We start from the raw sequence: 16,701 nt of genomic DNA, 5'->3' as shown, positions 1-16,701 counted from the left end.
ACAAAGAAATGTATGATGGGAAGGAATGTACACCGCGCGAGAAAAGGGAATTCTGGTCCTACATCAATTAACTCATTCCGGGAAATTTGAAGGAAAGTGGGTATTTCAGTACTTTTATTATCACATTAAGACCTTTATTGCGTTTGACACGACATGATATATACGTTAATCAATTTGTGATGCGAACAACAAGCAATGTGTTTACCGCTGTCGGGGACAGATTGTGTGGCGCTATCCCCGTTTTTTTGGATAATCTCTCTTCCAGTATTTGGGTCGTTTCGTGGCCCTGAAGCTGTTCTTCGTTTCTCGCTACTGCTCATCATTAATAATGTCATTTGCGGGGCAATTCTTCCCGAGATATTGGTAAATAGACAGTTCTGTGCGTTCATATTTCAACCATAAATATATATTGATTGGGATAAAAAAAAATGGCATAACCTAAACAGAAAGAAAGTACTGAAAAACATTGTTTTGTTTAAAAAAGCTAGGCCTATCTATCTATATAGGCCTAGGCCTAGCTAGTACGTAGAGCTATAGAGACTAGAGAGTGGCCTAGGCTAGTTGCCCAACAATCTCTCACAACTAGGGGTTTTCTGTAATAGTGCCCTAGCTAGCTTAAGTTGGTCCAGATCTACTAAATAGAAAGTATATTAAATTTAAATTAAAGGCTTGCTTATCAAACAATTATCTATTTAAACTTATTTCATTGAATTATTTTTGTACTACCTGTATAATAAATTGTTTACTTTCAGGTGCCATTTATGCCATTTCTCAAGTCGGCCTTTTTTTTCTTGCTGATTTCACTTCCAATCAACCTGGTGCCGTTTGTTGTCGTGTGGCTTTACGACAAGCTAATATGGCTGTCCGAACCAGCGCTGCTGACCCTAGAGGCCGTGCAGATTGTGCGAGTCACGACTAGTCTTAGTCAAAGACTTGTTGAGTATATAGAATATCAGCCTATCTTTACAAAGGTATCAAATGTATAAAACAAAAGTTTAATCATTATAATTTACTGTCACGCATGTGCTATTCCGCCTCAATCAATCAATCAATCAATCAATCAATCAATCAGATTTATATAGCGCCAGTATCCATAATAATGTTCAAAGGCGCTTGACAAAGTTAAGCAGGAAATGCCTCTGTGTAAAAATGGGTTTTTAGTCATGTTTTGAAAGTGTTTATGTTTTCAGATGTCTTTATGTCGATTGGCATTTTCCACAAAATGGGTGCTGCACAGGAAAATGCACGATGGCCGTATGTCTGAAGTTTCCATATAAGAACATGAAGGAGAAGTTTATTATCTATTATCCAATCTAGCACATAATTTTCCAATCTAATTCATAGGATTTCCTTCCTTACAACTTGCCATGTCATCTTTTTAAAAAAAGTTGCTCTTCTATTTTACACAACTCTAACTTCCTTTCTTTTCATTGGTTGATCTTGCTTTAACCCTTTAAGCTAGAGTACTCCTCATTAGCCCCAGGGGCTTATGTTATTCGCACACAAGAAATGATGTGCAGCATCAAAAGAGGTTTTTATTACATAACTGCCAGCAGACTACATTACCTCTGTGTTTATAGCATTACAAACTTCACTAGGATTTGATCCATGACCCATGTTGATTGGCACATTATTATGAGTAGAAAGACAGTTTGTTCCAATCTATTGATATTCTTATTCTCATCATCATTGTCATTTTAGTCAGCTATACTTGGTGGCAGCGGATTGTGTTACCTGCTCTCTCTGCACATAATCAGTTTTCTTTTTTCAACTGGATCAGCAACAGAAAAAGGGTGAGGATAATATCGTAATAAAATGTTCAAAAAAAAATGTTTAAAGAGCATTTCAATCAATATTAAGCAATTTGCACCTGCAATAGAAAGTTACTATGTACCCTCTCTCAACCAGGTGTACAAATAGGCACCTGGTAAGGTCAAGACACAACTTTGCGCTGATAGTAGCTGCGTTATGGAAGTATGTTTCCATGTGTTTGATCAAAAAATGACCGAGTAATAATATGTACAGCCTTTAGAGGTTTCATATATTATTATATAATGAATTAGACTGGCATGTGAGATCTTGGCACTATACACCCCTCCGATCCTCTGTGTTGTTTTTGTAATTACAGTATATATTTTGGAGGAAATAAATATATTAGTAATTATTATTAAGCTCTGTCTACACTACCAAACCAGTTTGACCCCCAAAAAAATATGGTAGTGATATGACATCATCATGTCCATTATATGGGCATGTATTGTTTTCACATAAAGTTTTATAGTGTAGACATTCAATCTTAAGTTGTTACTGGTTTACAGTGTATTGTGGTTTGTTCCAGGTCAACCCTCTCCACTGCAATATTGGATGATCCAACAATGAAGTATTACCTACATAGACATTACAATACCTCCCACTCATCATAGCTAATGAATTCTGCATTATAATTATGAAATAAGCCAATGCATATTTTATATTTAATTAATTTATTGTATTATTTTTATAGGCTTCTTTGTGTATTGATTTTACTGGCTATTATTATTCTGGTTGCTACGTTGTTGACTGAAGAAGGTAAAGACGACTGCCATGTTTTATTTTCTGTACAAAAATCAATGCAAAAATATAATATTTCAAATTATGTGGTTGTAGTTACAAAAAAACATTGTTTTTATTGTGCTTGTTTTTAGGTTAGAGATCTTATAAAGCTCTGTCTACATTATCAAACTAGTTTAAAAACAAAATGTGATGTGCTAAAATATGGTAGTGATGTGCCCAAATATGGTAGTGATGACATCATTGTGTCCATATATGGGAACATCACCTTTTTGTAACTTTACATTTTGATAGTATAGACAGAGTTAAGATGGTGATCCTATTCTTGATACTGTATCTAAATTTGTCCAGTATTATAGAAAAATCTGTAATACAGCATCTCATTGTGTAGAGCCTAACCTAACCTTTCATGATACAGACACCACATTGATACATGGGATGCTGTGTTATGGAATTTGCCTATGATACTCTCATACGTGAAAATAAAACGTGAGAATCGGTGGTGTTTAGAGTTGTTCACAGAGCCTCTTAATGAATTGTGCAGTAAATAAAGTATAGGGCCTACATAAATACCTCCCACTCATCATCTAATGGATTACTTTATCTGTTAATAGACTGAATTAAGCCAATGCAGTAATTACACCTCATAACACACAATATCTATGAGTTCAATCTACTGAACTATTTCCAATGTCCATAAAATGATGTGCTAGAATGTCTATTATTAATGTAGGTCACCTGTATCTTAATGATTTGAATACTGCCCTCAAGCTCTGTCTACACTATCAAACTAGTTCAACAAACAAAGTGTGATGTGCCGAAATATGGTAGTGATGATCAAATATGGTAGTGATATGATCAAATATGGTAGTGATATGACATCATCTTGTCCATCTATGGGCACATCACATTTTGTCATTTAAAGTTTGATAGTGTAGACAAGAGCTTTAAACATGAAATTTAGGTTTGACAAATTACCCCACATGGATGATTTTTCAAGAAAGATTTGTCCAAATGTGGTTATGGGCTTATTATAACTGAAGGTGATTAAAGATATACCTGTAGCCAGAGAGGACCGACTCTTAAATGCTGATGCTCTCTCACTTTGCTGTTGATGGAGTCTACTTAATGTCCTCAACAATGGGGTCAACGTTATATCTTTCCTGTATGTTATAAATTGTTGTCTAAGAAAAGGTCCTTTTTATAATCGACACTGTTGCTACCACCAGACATTAAATTGACAAAATTGGTTGATCTTTTTTTGTATTTCCAGGAGTGATATCTGATGCTGCAGTTATTACATTAGCTATGTGCCTTGCTATGTGGGTTATGAGACAAGAGATGCAGGTAGTAAAACATCCAGTTATAGAACCAAACCAATGGTACAGGTAAGCTAGAGGGCCTAGCCATCTACACGGGTTAGATCAAGTCACAACTTTGCGCTGATTACCACCAGCTGCATTATTATAGGAGTATGTTTCCATACCTGTTTGATCCAAAAAAATGACTGGTGTAATAATGTGCAGCGCATTAAGGGCTTGCTTAGTTTATTTTTGTAAATGTTGTTGTTAACCATACCTTGATGTTAAGGTGAATGTTAATAAATTTGAATTATATGCACTATATAAGTCTATTATTAATAGTACACTGGTTGGATATGGGTCAAGTGATGTATGGGTAAATATTCTGACCAAACTAATGTTGTTGCAAGCTTAGGGCCTAATAGTATCTTCAGCTAGGGGTTATGAGGGGCGAGGTATGTTTAAACAACTCGATACAGGGCCTAGTATTTGCAGCTAAAGATTATAATAAAGGAGGTTATGAGGGACAGGAGATATAGCACCAAATCAATGCTACATGTAAACTTAAGGCGAGTGAAGGTGCTTTCTTTTTTCCTGATTTCAGTTCTAATTTTTCTTTTGTTCAGGACAGCAACAGAAGAAGATTCTTTCATTCAAGTCTTTTACACTATTTTAACAAAACAGATTTGTGAGTATGTCGATTTATTTCATCCATATGTTTAAGCTTGGTTCCCACTAGAACGTAACGCAAGGACGTAAACGCAACACAAGCGTTTTAACCAATGACAAGCGAAGTTATAGACAGTTAGCAATCAAAAGCGAATAAGCCATCGCTTGTGATTGGTCAATTCACTTGCGTTGCGTTACGTTCTTGCGTTGCGTCGCTAGTGGGAACCACGCTTTAGGGGACGATATTTCACACAGCTTTTTTATTTTTCTATTATTATTTCTTTATACTGGGTGACCTCTTCAGTCAAAGTCGGGTCTCCCATGATGGATGGTTGTGTGTGACAGTGGCACTGCAGTGACCCTCTACTCGTCTTGAAAGATGAGCTATTTATTATTTTATGTTACACTGGACCTACGGTTTATATTCCTTATCCGAGTAAACTTGTTCTACCACCAGAACCATGGAGCGAGTAAGCCTTGAACCGTTGCCTATGTTATGTTACATAATACCGTTCTACTGTCTTAACTGCTTCTGGCTTGAATTTTTGTTGAATGAATGTTTAGTTATTAATATTTACAGTGGCTATAGATATAAATCATAAATATTGTTTGTTTTCTTTTCTAGACAAAGCGACACAAGCTGTTCAGTTCCTACGTAACATGTTCAGCGCTTCATTTCTGATTTTGATCGTTCTACGGGTAAGCAGCGTACTAAACACCGTCTGGTACATGTCAAAACGAAACGCACAAGTAAGTCAGTTTTATATTACATTTTTGCGCCACACTTTTGGAAAAACCCAAAGGATGAGGAATAATCTACCCTGTTTGCATCACTTGTCTATTGCCAAGTTGACCATTTGATTAAAAATAATAATTATAAAAAAGTTGACCGTTTGATAATAATAATGGTACAGTCAACTCTCCCAATACCGGACACCCTTGGGCGGGCATATATTTTCCGGTTTTTCGAAAGTCCGGTTTCCTGAAAACATATTTTTTAAGTCATCACGTTGTCACTGAAAATGCTTTGAATCACCGGTCCGAATGCTGCCCAGTACGGTCTCCTAGCGTAGGGAAGGCCTAGGCTAGGCTATGATTGTGTCAATCTAGTTTTAATTAAATAAATACTGATAGGCCTAGGCTAGGCCTACTTTATTAATATTAAGCTACAGTAATTCAATTTACCTTTTTTAAAAGTTACATTATTTACTGTACCAATAAAACATTACAATAGTAAATTATTGTTTCTCAATGTGTTTTTAACGGCAAAAAGGCCTACGTACGTACGTACGGTGAACATAATTTCGGTCTGTTTATTGTTTTTCGTGAGCTAGCTAGCAGCAGCAGCATGGGTGAAGGGCTTTGATTGATGCGCATGTGCAGAGGTGTCATAATCAAATAAAAACGCCCACACCTAGACCACATGTTTTTTAAGCTCCTTTATTTTGACGTAATTTGATAGCAATGATGAAAATTGATTAGGTAAACGAGCCAAGCAATAATGACACAATAATTAATTGGTAACATTTCAAAGTTTATTAACACTAGTTAAGTTAAGTTCATTCCGTTTACGTTTTGCCATAATGATTTCCAAATTTATAATGATGCACATTTTTAGTGAAACATTCCTTTTTAAAGTCCTATTGCAATTGTGAATTTAACAATAATTTAAACAAAACAAAGACACAAAGTGGAATGTAAATTGAACTTTATTAAAAAACAATTCATATGCTAAAAAACAGGGAGTTGTTAACAACTCCCTGCTAAAAACAATAGACATTAAGACATAGCGCTTCGATGTGAAAAAGCCCACCGCAGTTCGATACGCAACAAAGCAATTGCCGCCTCGTGGGTTAACAATGAACTGACCTGTCAATCACAGTGTAGTGCTCCATGGCAACATTATTTGATCGTACCGCGAAACGTCGCGCACTTCATGCATGGTGAGGGTATGGTTAAAAGCTTTTGTACATTGTGAATGTATTGAATCCGAGTCAGCGACGACGATGTTACGTTGTTTTCGTAAATATTTGGAGTTTTTTAACTGTCAGTCCGGTTTTCAGACGCTAATTTTCGTGTTTTGTACTTCATAATTTGTCCGGAATCCGGAATTGGGTATTCCGGTTTTCATGATAAATTACAGTACATTTAGAATAGGGACAAATTGGGCCCTCCAAAAAAGTCCGGTTTTTCGTGAATTCCGGTTTTGGGAGAGTCCGGTATTGGGAGAGTTGACTGTAGTCTTATATCGCACATAATGAATGTTTCTAAGCGCTTTACACAAAAACAAAATGAACCATAAAATAACCTAAGATAACCAAAAAAAAAGAAAAAAAGAAAAGTCTTTACAATAGGCATATAATAAGACTGGTCACTCTCAAACATCTCAGCAGTGATTTACTCTCACGTTGATGTACCCTAGTTGACCGTTTAGTTCTTACAATAGGCATATAGTAAGACTGGTCACTCTCAAACATCTCAGCAGTGATTTACTCTCACGTTGATGTACCCTAGTTGACCGTTTAGTTCTTACAATAGGCATATAATAAGACTGGTCACTCTCAAACATCTCAGCAGTGATTTACTCTCACGTTGATGTACCCTAGTTGACCGTTTAGTTCTTACAATAGGCATATAATAAGACTGGTCACTCTCAAACATCTCGGCAGTGATTTACTCTCACGTTGATGTACCCTAGTTGACCGTTTAGTTCTTACAATAGGTATATAATAAGACTGGTCACCCTCAAACATCTCAGCAGTGATTTACTCTCACGTTGATGTACCCTAGTTGACCGTTTAGTTCTTACAATAGGTATATAATAAGACTGGTCACTCTCAAACATCTCAGCAGTGATTTACTCTCACGTTGATGTACCCTAGTTGACCGTTTAGTTCTTACAATAGGCATATAATAAGACTGGTCACTCTCAAACATCTCAGCAGTGATTTACTCTCACGTTGATGTACCCTAGTTGACCGTTTAGTTCTTACAATAGGCATATAATAAGACTGGTCACCCTCAAACATCTCAGCAGTGATTTACTCTCACGTTGATGTACCTTAGTTGACCGTTTAGTTCTTTCAATAGGCATATAATAAGACTGGTCACTCTCAAACATCTCAGCAGTGATTTACTCTCACGTTGATGTACCCTAGTTGACCGTTTAGTTCTTACAATAGGCATATAATAAGGCTGGTCACTCTCAAACATCTCAGCAGTGATTTACTCACGTTGATGTACCCTAGTTGACCGTTTAGTTCTTACAATAGGCATATAATAAGACTGGTCACTCTCAAACATCTCAGCAGTGATTTACTCACATTGATGTACCCTATAGTTGACCGTTTAGTTCTTACAATAGGCATATAATAAGACTGGTCACTCTCAAACATCTCAGCAGTGATTTACTCTCACGTTGATGTACCCTAGTTGACCGTTTAGTTCTTACAATAGGCATATAATAAGGCTGGTCACTCTCAAACATCTCAGCAGTGATTTACTCTCACGTTGATGTACCCTAGTTGACCATTTAGTTCTTACAATAGGCATATAATAAGACTGGTCACTCTCAAACATCTCAGCAGTGATTTATTCTCACGTTGATGTACCCTAGTTGACCGTTTAGTTCTTACAATTAGGTATATAATAAGACTGGTCACTCTCAAACATCTCAGTAGTGATTTACTCTCACGTTGATGTACCCTAGTTGACCGTTTAGTTCTTACAATAGGCATATAATAAGACTGGTCACTCTCAAACATCTCAGCAGTGATTTACTCTCACGTTGATGTACCCTAGTTGACCGTTTAGTTCTTACAATAGGCATATAATAAGACTGGTCACTCTCAAACATCTCAGCAGTGATTTACTCACGTTGATGTACCCTAGTTGACCGTTTAGTTCTTACAATAGGCATATAATAAGACTGGTCACTCTCAAACATCTCAGCAGTGACTATAAAAATAGTCAATTGGCTAAAATAGTCAATTGGCTGCCAGCCAATGGGTTTATTTTGTTATTTTTCTTTCTACGAAAGTGATTAACTTTATTAAAACTACAAAATAACCTGTTCAATGTCTGATTTAATTAATCTTCATTTTTCATGTTTTTGAGGGACAATACATCTTTAGGTTAAAAGAGAGGGAAAGAGTTGCACTATTTATATCAACATTGGGGAAAAAAGTGATTTTAGTCTTATTTAATGTTATTGACAACTTTTGATTTTACAATCTTATTTATCATTACATAAGTATAGATTTTTGAATGAAGGTCGCAGGTGAAATTAAAGAAAACAGGTGGTAATATAAATCTGCATAATTAATAATGTGCAAATCTATTAAATAATTAATAATACATTGTACGATTTGCTAGATATTATGACAGATTCTTTTACTAAACCAGAAATAGTAACAAAATCCGGTTTGATTCATTGCTGCGATTTACTGGAATGTGAACAACGACGACGACAAAGCAACCTTGAATATTAACTGATGTTAAGTTATTTAGATGAAACAAAAATAAGTATATTGCTTGATATATTGCTGAATTGGTAGTTTAAACGAACGAAAACCTTTCTAATTTTCTTTGTTTTATCTAAGAAAAATGTTTATTTATCATCAATCGTTATTGTCCTAGTGTAAATGGGCTTTAACTTTTATAGTGGATTGTACCAAAGGATCTATATATCTGAGGCAGAGATACAGTATTTTGCATGTATATTATTATTTATTCAGGCAAAAGATAATTTTACAAAATATGATACAAATCAACAATCTAAACAAACACAAAGCAAGGAGAAACTAGAAAAATCATAGTCACTAGCTGCCAGGAAAGCATCAAAAGTTATACTATTTTCATTATTATTGTTGTTAATTTTTTTCTATTCATGTTGTTAGTTATTGAAATTTAAAAAACAAAATAAAACACAGGCTTCGGAAAGTCTTAATTTATAAATAGTATTCTAGGATGAATTCTGCTTTTCTGGGTTTTGAGTTCATTGTATCTTTTAAATGATATAATCATTAAGAATAATTGGAATACTTGTTTCTGATTGGTCCATTTATAAATGCATCTCCAAGGGTGTTTGTTGTAATTGTTGCACACCAATAAAATCACTTTACATCAATCACACTCGGCCTGTCATAGTCAAAAATTGATTAATATTAGAGTGGTCGCTTTGTAATTGCCTGATAAACGCGCATTGAACGCTGAATGAAGCGTATTGGCGACGATCTTTTATTATTGTGTAGATAAACTCTGGTTAGCTCTTGGTAAAATTTACAGAAATGGTTTTGAAGTGTGAACAATTTGACTGTTAAATAACTAGTTAGTAAAACCTGGTGTTTGCTAATATTACAAGTAGATTGGCTTAATTGTTTTGATCTGTACTCTTCAACGTGATTTGAAGGAATCTGACTGTTTCCTACATCACCCATATATGGACATGATGATGTCATATCACTACCATATTTAAGCATATCACTGCCATATTTGGGCACATCACACTTTTTTTGTCAAACTAGTTTGATAGTTTAAACAGAGCTTCACTTGTTGGCAGATGCACCATGACCCATTAATTAATAATTACTGGATTACTTAAGCTCTGTCTACACTATCAAACTTTTGTGACACAAAAGTGTGATGTGCTCAAATATGGTAGTGTGCATATATGGGCACACTAGTTTAATAGTGTAGACAGAGCTTTAGAAACTTTAAACTCCACATCTTGAATATTAGGAATTGCTTCCTCCTCGCACTCGTCGCAGAAACAACACTTGTAAAACTTGGCCTTTATATTCACATATTTTATTCAATTTTGTTTTTACTTTTGTACTATTCACAGATAAAAACAAATTTTTGGTTCAAATTATTAATTCACAAAATATTGTGTAGGAATTAGGTTAAAGTGTGTCATTTCATAAATCAAAACATCGTAATATTATGAATCAAAAACATGTGTGCGTTTCTACGATTGAGAATTATTGACGTTCTTCAATCACACGTACTCTTTAGAAGCATTTAACGAGCTAATCATCCATTCACTACAACAACGTCTAGTAGTAGCGCCAACTGTTTCAAAGCATATTAATGACTACAAGTGCTTTAAAGAAAGGATTTGTTATATAATTTGTATTTTAACGGATCGATAATGAAAGAAATCATTATGATTATCTAGGTTAAAGGTGAAGGTACAGTTTAATGGATATGTGTGTGTGTGCTCTGTATCTTTGACAAAGCAAAGCTTTTATCAGTAGCTGCTGGTGAATCAATTTAGCCTGTAGAAATTGGAAAAACCCCAAAAAATAATTGGCTTAAATTTAAAGAGAAATGAATTAAAAAATAACATCTGATATCAGATTGAAAAAAAACACTGAATTGAACTTAAAGTAAGCAATAGTTAAGCTCTGTCTACACTATCAAACTATATGGGCATGATGATGTCATATCACTATTATATTTTGTCACATCACATTTTTTTTCAAACTGGTTTGATAGCCTGTCGACAGAGCTTAATGTCTGTATACTCTATCTAATAAAAAAAATGTGATGTGCCAATAAATTGGCATGATGATGATGTCATATTACTACCATATTTGTGCATTTTACTACCATATTTGGGCACATTACTACCATATGTGTGCATATCACTACCATATTTGGGCACATCACTCTTTTAACTTGAATTTTACTTTATTTATTACTTACAGGATGTTTATTTCAATGAGGATTCGTCGAGATTTTTCAAATGGAACGCTCAAACTGCACTTAAGCTCGCTTTTATTTTCGTATACACTCAACTCGTCGTTTACAATGTGAAAAGGTCAACCGGGTTCATTGGCTACAGTCGCCGCTACATTGATGTATTCACCAAAGATGTATTTGAGGAAGTTGGTTTTTGTAGGCTGTTGCAGCTAGGTGTCTTTTCACTTACCTATTTGTGGCGGCTCTACCAAGCTGACCATCTAAATTACGATTACTATTGAGAAATATTTGCCAATATAAATTACTTTAGCCGATTCCTGGTACTGTACCTTTATTTGCAGAGTATCATAGACAAATTCCATGATACAGTGAATGTAAAACACATATAAAACCTGTATCAGACCCTAACCATTTCATGATGCATGTGAAACACATGGGATGCTGTTTTATGGAATTTGCCTGGATACTGGAGAAATATTATTCCATATGTGGAGATACAGCACTGGGAATTGGATGATAATTTGGAAATGTTTACTTTCTCTTATTTTATAGGTTTTTTGATGTTCAGTTATAAATATTTTTATCAGTTAGTTTCAGTTTTTGTTCTGAAAAACATTTTGTATATGATTTCTGAAGTATAAACAAAACCATTATAACTGTACATACAAAGAAATTATAATTTATATATCTAACAACAAGGAAAATAAATTATTAATTGGTATTCAACATTATGCAGCTGAGCATAGTATGTGATTTCAGTTACATTATTCAGTGATGACAAGAACATTCATAACAACATTGTGTTAGCATCATTACATTTTATTGTTGTGATTTTGTACTATTAAATGATAAAATATATAAAAAATTATATAAAAGTTATATTGTAACAATTGTGGTATTCGATTGGGAACTTTCGTTGTCAACGTAAAGATTCGTTGAGTACTTTTTGTATTCGAATTGTAAATTTGTGCTCAACAGAAAGTCATTCAAATAGAAAAAATGTTTTGTTGTGTATGATATGGTTTGGACAGTGATATTATATTTGTCTTGATATGTGTGTAGTGTTGTTATAGGCCAATGTCTATGCTTGGTTGCCACTTGGATGAAACGCAAGGACGTAAGCCCAACGCAAGTAAATTGACCAATCACGTCGCGATTAATTATTCTGTATTCTAAAACTGGCGCTAGTCATTGGTCAACTCTATGTCCTTGTGTTGCGTCCTAGTGGGAACCAAGCTTTATTAATATGTTTTGCTATTCACACACACACTACACAACACACTGTAACATTTATTTAGCAATGTGTAAACTTTTTGTATGTGTGAACGGGTATTAGACGTATAGAATATTAAGTGATTGTAAAGTACTATTTCATATTAAATAATTAATAGTAAGAACCGTTTGTAAACATTGTTGAGAACGAAGCAAATTAACAACCTTTAACTTCAAAACCTCTTCTTCCGAATTATAATCCTCCATTCCCAATGTATTCATCTATCTACCCAAAAGGCCCATTTACACTAGGACGATAATGATCAACGATAAATAGACAAGAATGCATTTTTCTTACTTAAAACATAAGAAATTAGACAGGTTTTCTTTCTAAAACTATAGAATAATCATTATCATTTTAAAATTTAATCAACTGACGTCATGATTAATAAAAACAATAAAATCGTTGTAATGTCACGATGTTATGGCTCAATCATGACGTGGAAAAGTCATTGCAAAAAAAAATCACTTTTACCAAGGCCAGCATAGATGACTATACTATAGTGGTAGTTTCATTTGTTTTATGCTTGAAAATGCTTTTTTAAAGTCGATCGTTATCGTCCTTGTGTAAATGGACCTTAAGTATCCTCTTGCCTCCAAATCTCCAAAACAGTTTGTGTTCTTGTTAAGGTCTTTCATGCATTTACATAGACCACCTTTATATATCATATTTATCACTTTGTATAGGTCTATTTAAAGGTTATATAAACAGTGTTATTAAGTTATTTATTTACTAATATTTTAAGTTTAATTAGTGTATATTATAATAATCAATACTTGTTATCCCACCGTATGTGCCCTTTTGCTATTCAAAAAAATGATGTATTTATAAGAAATGAGTTCTAATTTTTCAATAATTATTTTAAGTTATTTGTAAATGTGTTATGGGAATGATTAATGTTTAAGATGTATTATTGGAATGTTACTGAGTTATTAAAGGCCTATATATATGTCCACATTAAAGCTTGGTTCCCATGGACGACGCCAAGCGTCCCGTTAGTAGCAATTTGATCAATCATGAGCGACGAATTATACAAACTGTCGCCTGTGATTTGTCAACTCGCGCTTCCTGAGCTAATATGCCTATGTATATGTCCACATTAAAGGAAAGGAACACCCTAATATCTTACCTAACTATTATAAAAGTAACCCTACCAACTTAATATTCAGCACAATTTATGTTTAAATCGGATTTGTAGTTTTCTAGTAAACAGGATTTTAAAGCTGTTTTCAAGACATTTGAAAATCGCCATCTTGTGCTCATGGCAGCCTGTTTGTGACGTCAGATACGGCCGACGAAAATTTTAAGATTCGCGGTTGCATTCAGCGCTTCTATTGGCTAAGCGAATCCGCTAATATGATTGGCTAATAACGCGACATGCGGTCATGCAGGACGGCGATGACACGGTATGAGCATGCGCTGGCTTGGTAAACAAACCTTCGATCGATCTTTTCTTCTGCAAGCCAATTCGTAAATCTTTCAGCTATTGTTAATCTATTGTTACTTTTATTGCCTAGCTGTTTCAAACGGGATTTGGTAGGGGAATTAACTGGCAAACCTTCGAAACGGAGGCTGTTGGTTGACGATGCAGTGTCTACTTTATTTTCGTTCAACACGAGTTCTAGGCCTAGTAAGGCATACAGTACAGATACACTGGCCGAAAGTACACCATTCTTTGACGGCTTGTTATGCTCGAGAATGTTCTTCTTTTCTTCTTTTTTCCTCATCAGCACGACGCAAAACTAACTCTCTTTCTGTATATTCTGGTTCCAAATTTTTTGAATTATAAAAACTCCAAGCCATATTCCGAAAATATTAGGTATGTTAGGCTATTTAATTGATTTTATTTATGGTTATATCCCGCACTTCCATATTGAAATACTGTACTAACACGATGGGCGCTTGGATTTGCTTGAATGCGTCCACCTAATCTGACGTCACATAATTGCTCTTAACCTGTCAAAATGGCGCTGTTCAATTTCCGATATTTTGTCGTTTAAAAGTCTATTTTTTAACTAAATTGCTTACTATTGTACCTTGAACCATTGTAATCATGTTTTTATTACATTTATCTATAAGCACAGTGGCACATTTAGCCCAGGGTGTTCCTTTCCTTTAAAGCTTCGTTCCCACTTGGACGATGCAAAGCAAGAACGTAAGCGTCTCGTTAGCAATTTGACCAATCATGAGCGATGGATTATACAAACTGTCGCCTGTGATTGGTCAACTCGCTTGCGTTGCGCCTACGTCATTGCTTTACGTCTCTTGTGGAAATTGCATTGTGCTTACGTTTTTAATTGGAACCAAACTTTATGTGGAGCGATTCAGTAATTGTAGGCACGACTGCGTGCAATGTTGTGTAGTTATTGGAATGTATACCGTATATAAGTTAAACTTTAAGTCAAAGTTAAACTCTATCGTCAAAAAAGGAATTTAAAAAGTTATAGTTAATCTCTGCATAAATAGTGAAAAAATGGTTTAGAGTTTAAATTTAAAGGTTAGTTCCTAGAATAAAAATGCCCTTGTTCATTAAAATATAGAAAGATTGGCAACAACATAGATAACCGCGCTTCAATCAATCAATCAATCAATCAATCAATCAATCAATCAATCAATCAATCAATCAATTCTTTAATTCTTCAATTCATCCTTTATAAATATAGTTTCATAGCATAAATGATGGCAAGGATCCTGCATAAAGAAGTGTACACTTCTGTTTTCACAGGACCATTTTATATAAAAAACATAAAACAATACAACATAATAGATATAAAATTAAAAAAAACACATTTCCTATATACAACATATAAACTTATGTCGTCACTGGCGGTAATGCTGCAACGGTTTATAATAAACAATATAAATAAAACCCGGAGCCACCCTTTAACGCATGGTTTTACACCAAAAAAGCGTAATTCCCACTAGCGACGCAACACAAGGACGTAACGCAACGCAAGTGAATTGACCAATCACAAGCGATGGCTTATTCGCTTGTGATTGCTAACTGTCTATAACTTCGCTTGCCATTGGTTAAAACGCTTGCGTTGCGTTAACGTCCTTGCGTTACGTTCTAGTGGGAACCAAGCTTTAGTGCTTAAGCTGGGTTGTTCCCACTAGAACGCAACGCAGGACGTAAGCCGTTAGCCGCAACTGAAGCGAATTGACCAATCACAAGGAACGGTTCGAATAATCTTTCGCTTTGATAGGTCAATTGCGTTGCGGCATACGTTCCTTGCGTTGCGTTCTAGTGGGAACCAAGCTATACCAGCAGCTATAATGACAAGAGAGTTGACGTTTTACTAGAAAAAAAAACCTATTCTATGTTTATTATCTATTATTGTCTGTGTGTATGCCGATTCATTGTACACCTTTCACTGTATTTTGTCTTCCTAACAATGTTACCTTGTAAAATACTCGTCCAGAAAAGCACAAGAATAATTATTTGTTTTACAGCAATAAAAATATTGTATAGGGATACAACTGTGTTTAAAATGTTTCCTGATTGTTTGTGTCTCCGCCAATCATGCTTGAAGTAGTGACGTATTTAGACGCGCGCTTTATGAACGCCGCGTCTCTAAGTGGGAAACACGCTTCTTAAGCTCTGTCCACACTATCAAACTTTATGTGAAAAAAAAGTGATGTGCCCATATATGGACATGATGATGTCATATCACTACAATATTTAAGCATATTACTACCGTATTTGAGCACATCACATTTTTTTTGTCAAACTAATTTGATAGTGTAGACTTTTTGACGTACTTCAGACCTATGTTGTTTTTATATTCACTCAAATTCGAGAAATAAGTCTCAATACGTTTTCACGTGATTGTATTAAGCAGGTCAGAGACATATTTTCACTAAGTGATTCAAATTTTTATAGAAGCTGAACGCAGTCGTAAAAAGCATGTAATAAATTAAATAATAACGAATCAACAGACTGTTCTATAAATTACGCAAATTAATAATAAAAAATATTTTAATATAAATATGAATACAGCAGATCGGTAGTTTAAAGCTCTGTCACTATCAAATTAGTTTGACCAAAAAAGTGTGATGTGCCCAAATATGGTAGTGATATGCTTAAATATGGTAGTTATATGACATCATCGTGTCAATATATGGGCACATCACATTTATTTTGTCACGATTCGACTTATTAATAAAGAAGGCAGATCAGATAAAATGATTGAACCGATTTAG

The 16,701-nt window shown here is 34.7% G+C and overlaps 1 protein-coding gene across 1 annotated transcript; it reads left to right on the top strand.

Annotated features, from left to right (window-relative positions):
- The first annotated feature begins 50 nt into the window (after nucleotides 1-50).
- Nucleotides 51-15,968, top strand: LOC140044486 (uncharacterized). The gene is made up of 8 exons (XM_072089013.1): nucleotides 51-363; nucleotides 753-971; nucleotides 1,702-1,793; nucleotides 2,504-2,568; nucleotides 3,824-3,938; nucleotides 4,478-4,539; nucleotides 5,146-5,270; nucleotides 11,231-15,968. The coding sequence occupies exons 1-8, from the start codon at nucleotides 196-198 to the stop codon at nucleotides 11,504-11,506; spliced, it is 1,122 nt and encodes a 373-aa protein (XP_071945114.1). The 5' UTR covers nucleotides 51-195; the 3' UTR covers nucleotides 11,507-15,968.
- Nucleotides 15,969-16,701: the final 733 nt, after the last annotated feature.

The sequence above is a fragment of the Antedon mediterranea genome, chromosome 3 (genome assembly GCF_964355755.1).
Source record: "Antedon mediterranea chromosome 3, ecAntMedi1.1, whole genome shotgun sequence".
In the NCBI taxonomy this organism is placed as follows: domain Eukaryota; kingdom Metazoa; phylum Echinodermata; class Crinoidea; order Comatulida; family Antedonidae; genus Antedon; species Antedon mediterranea.
This window is presented reverse-complemented; position numbering and strand designations above follow the sequence as displayed.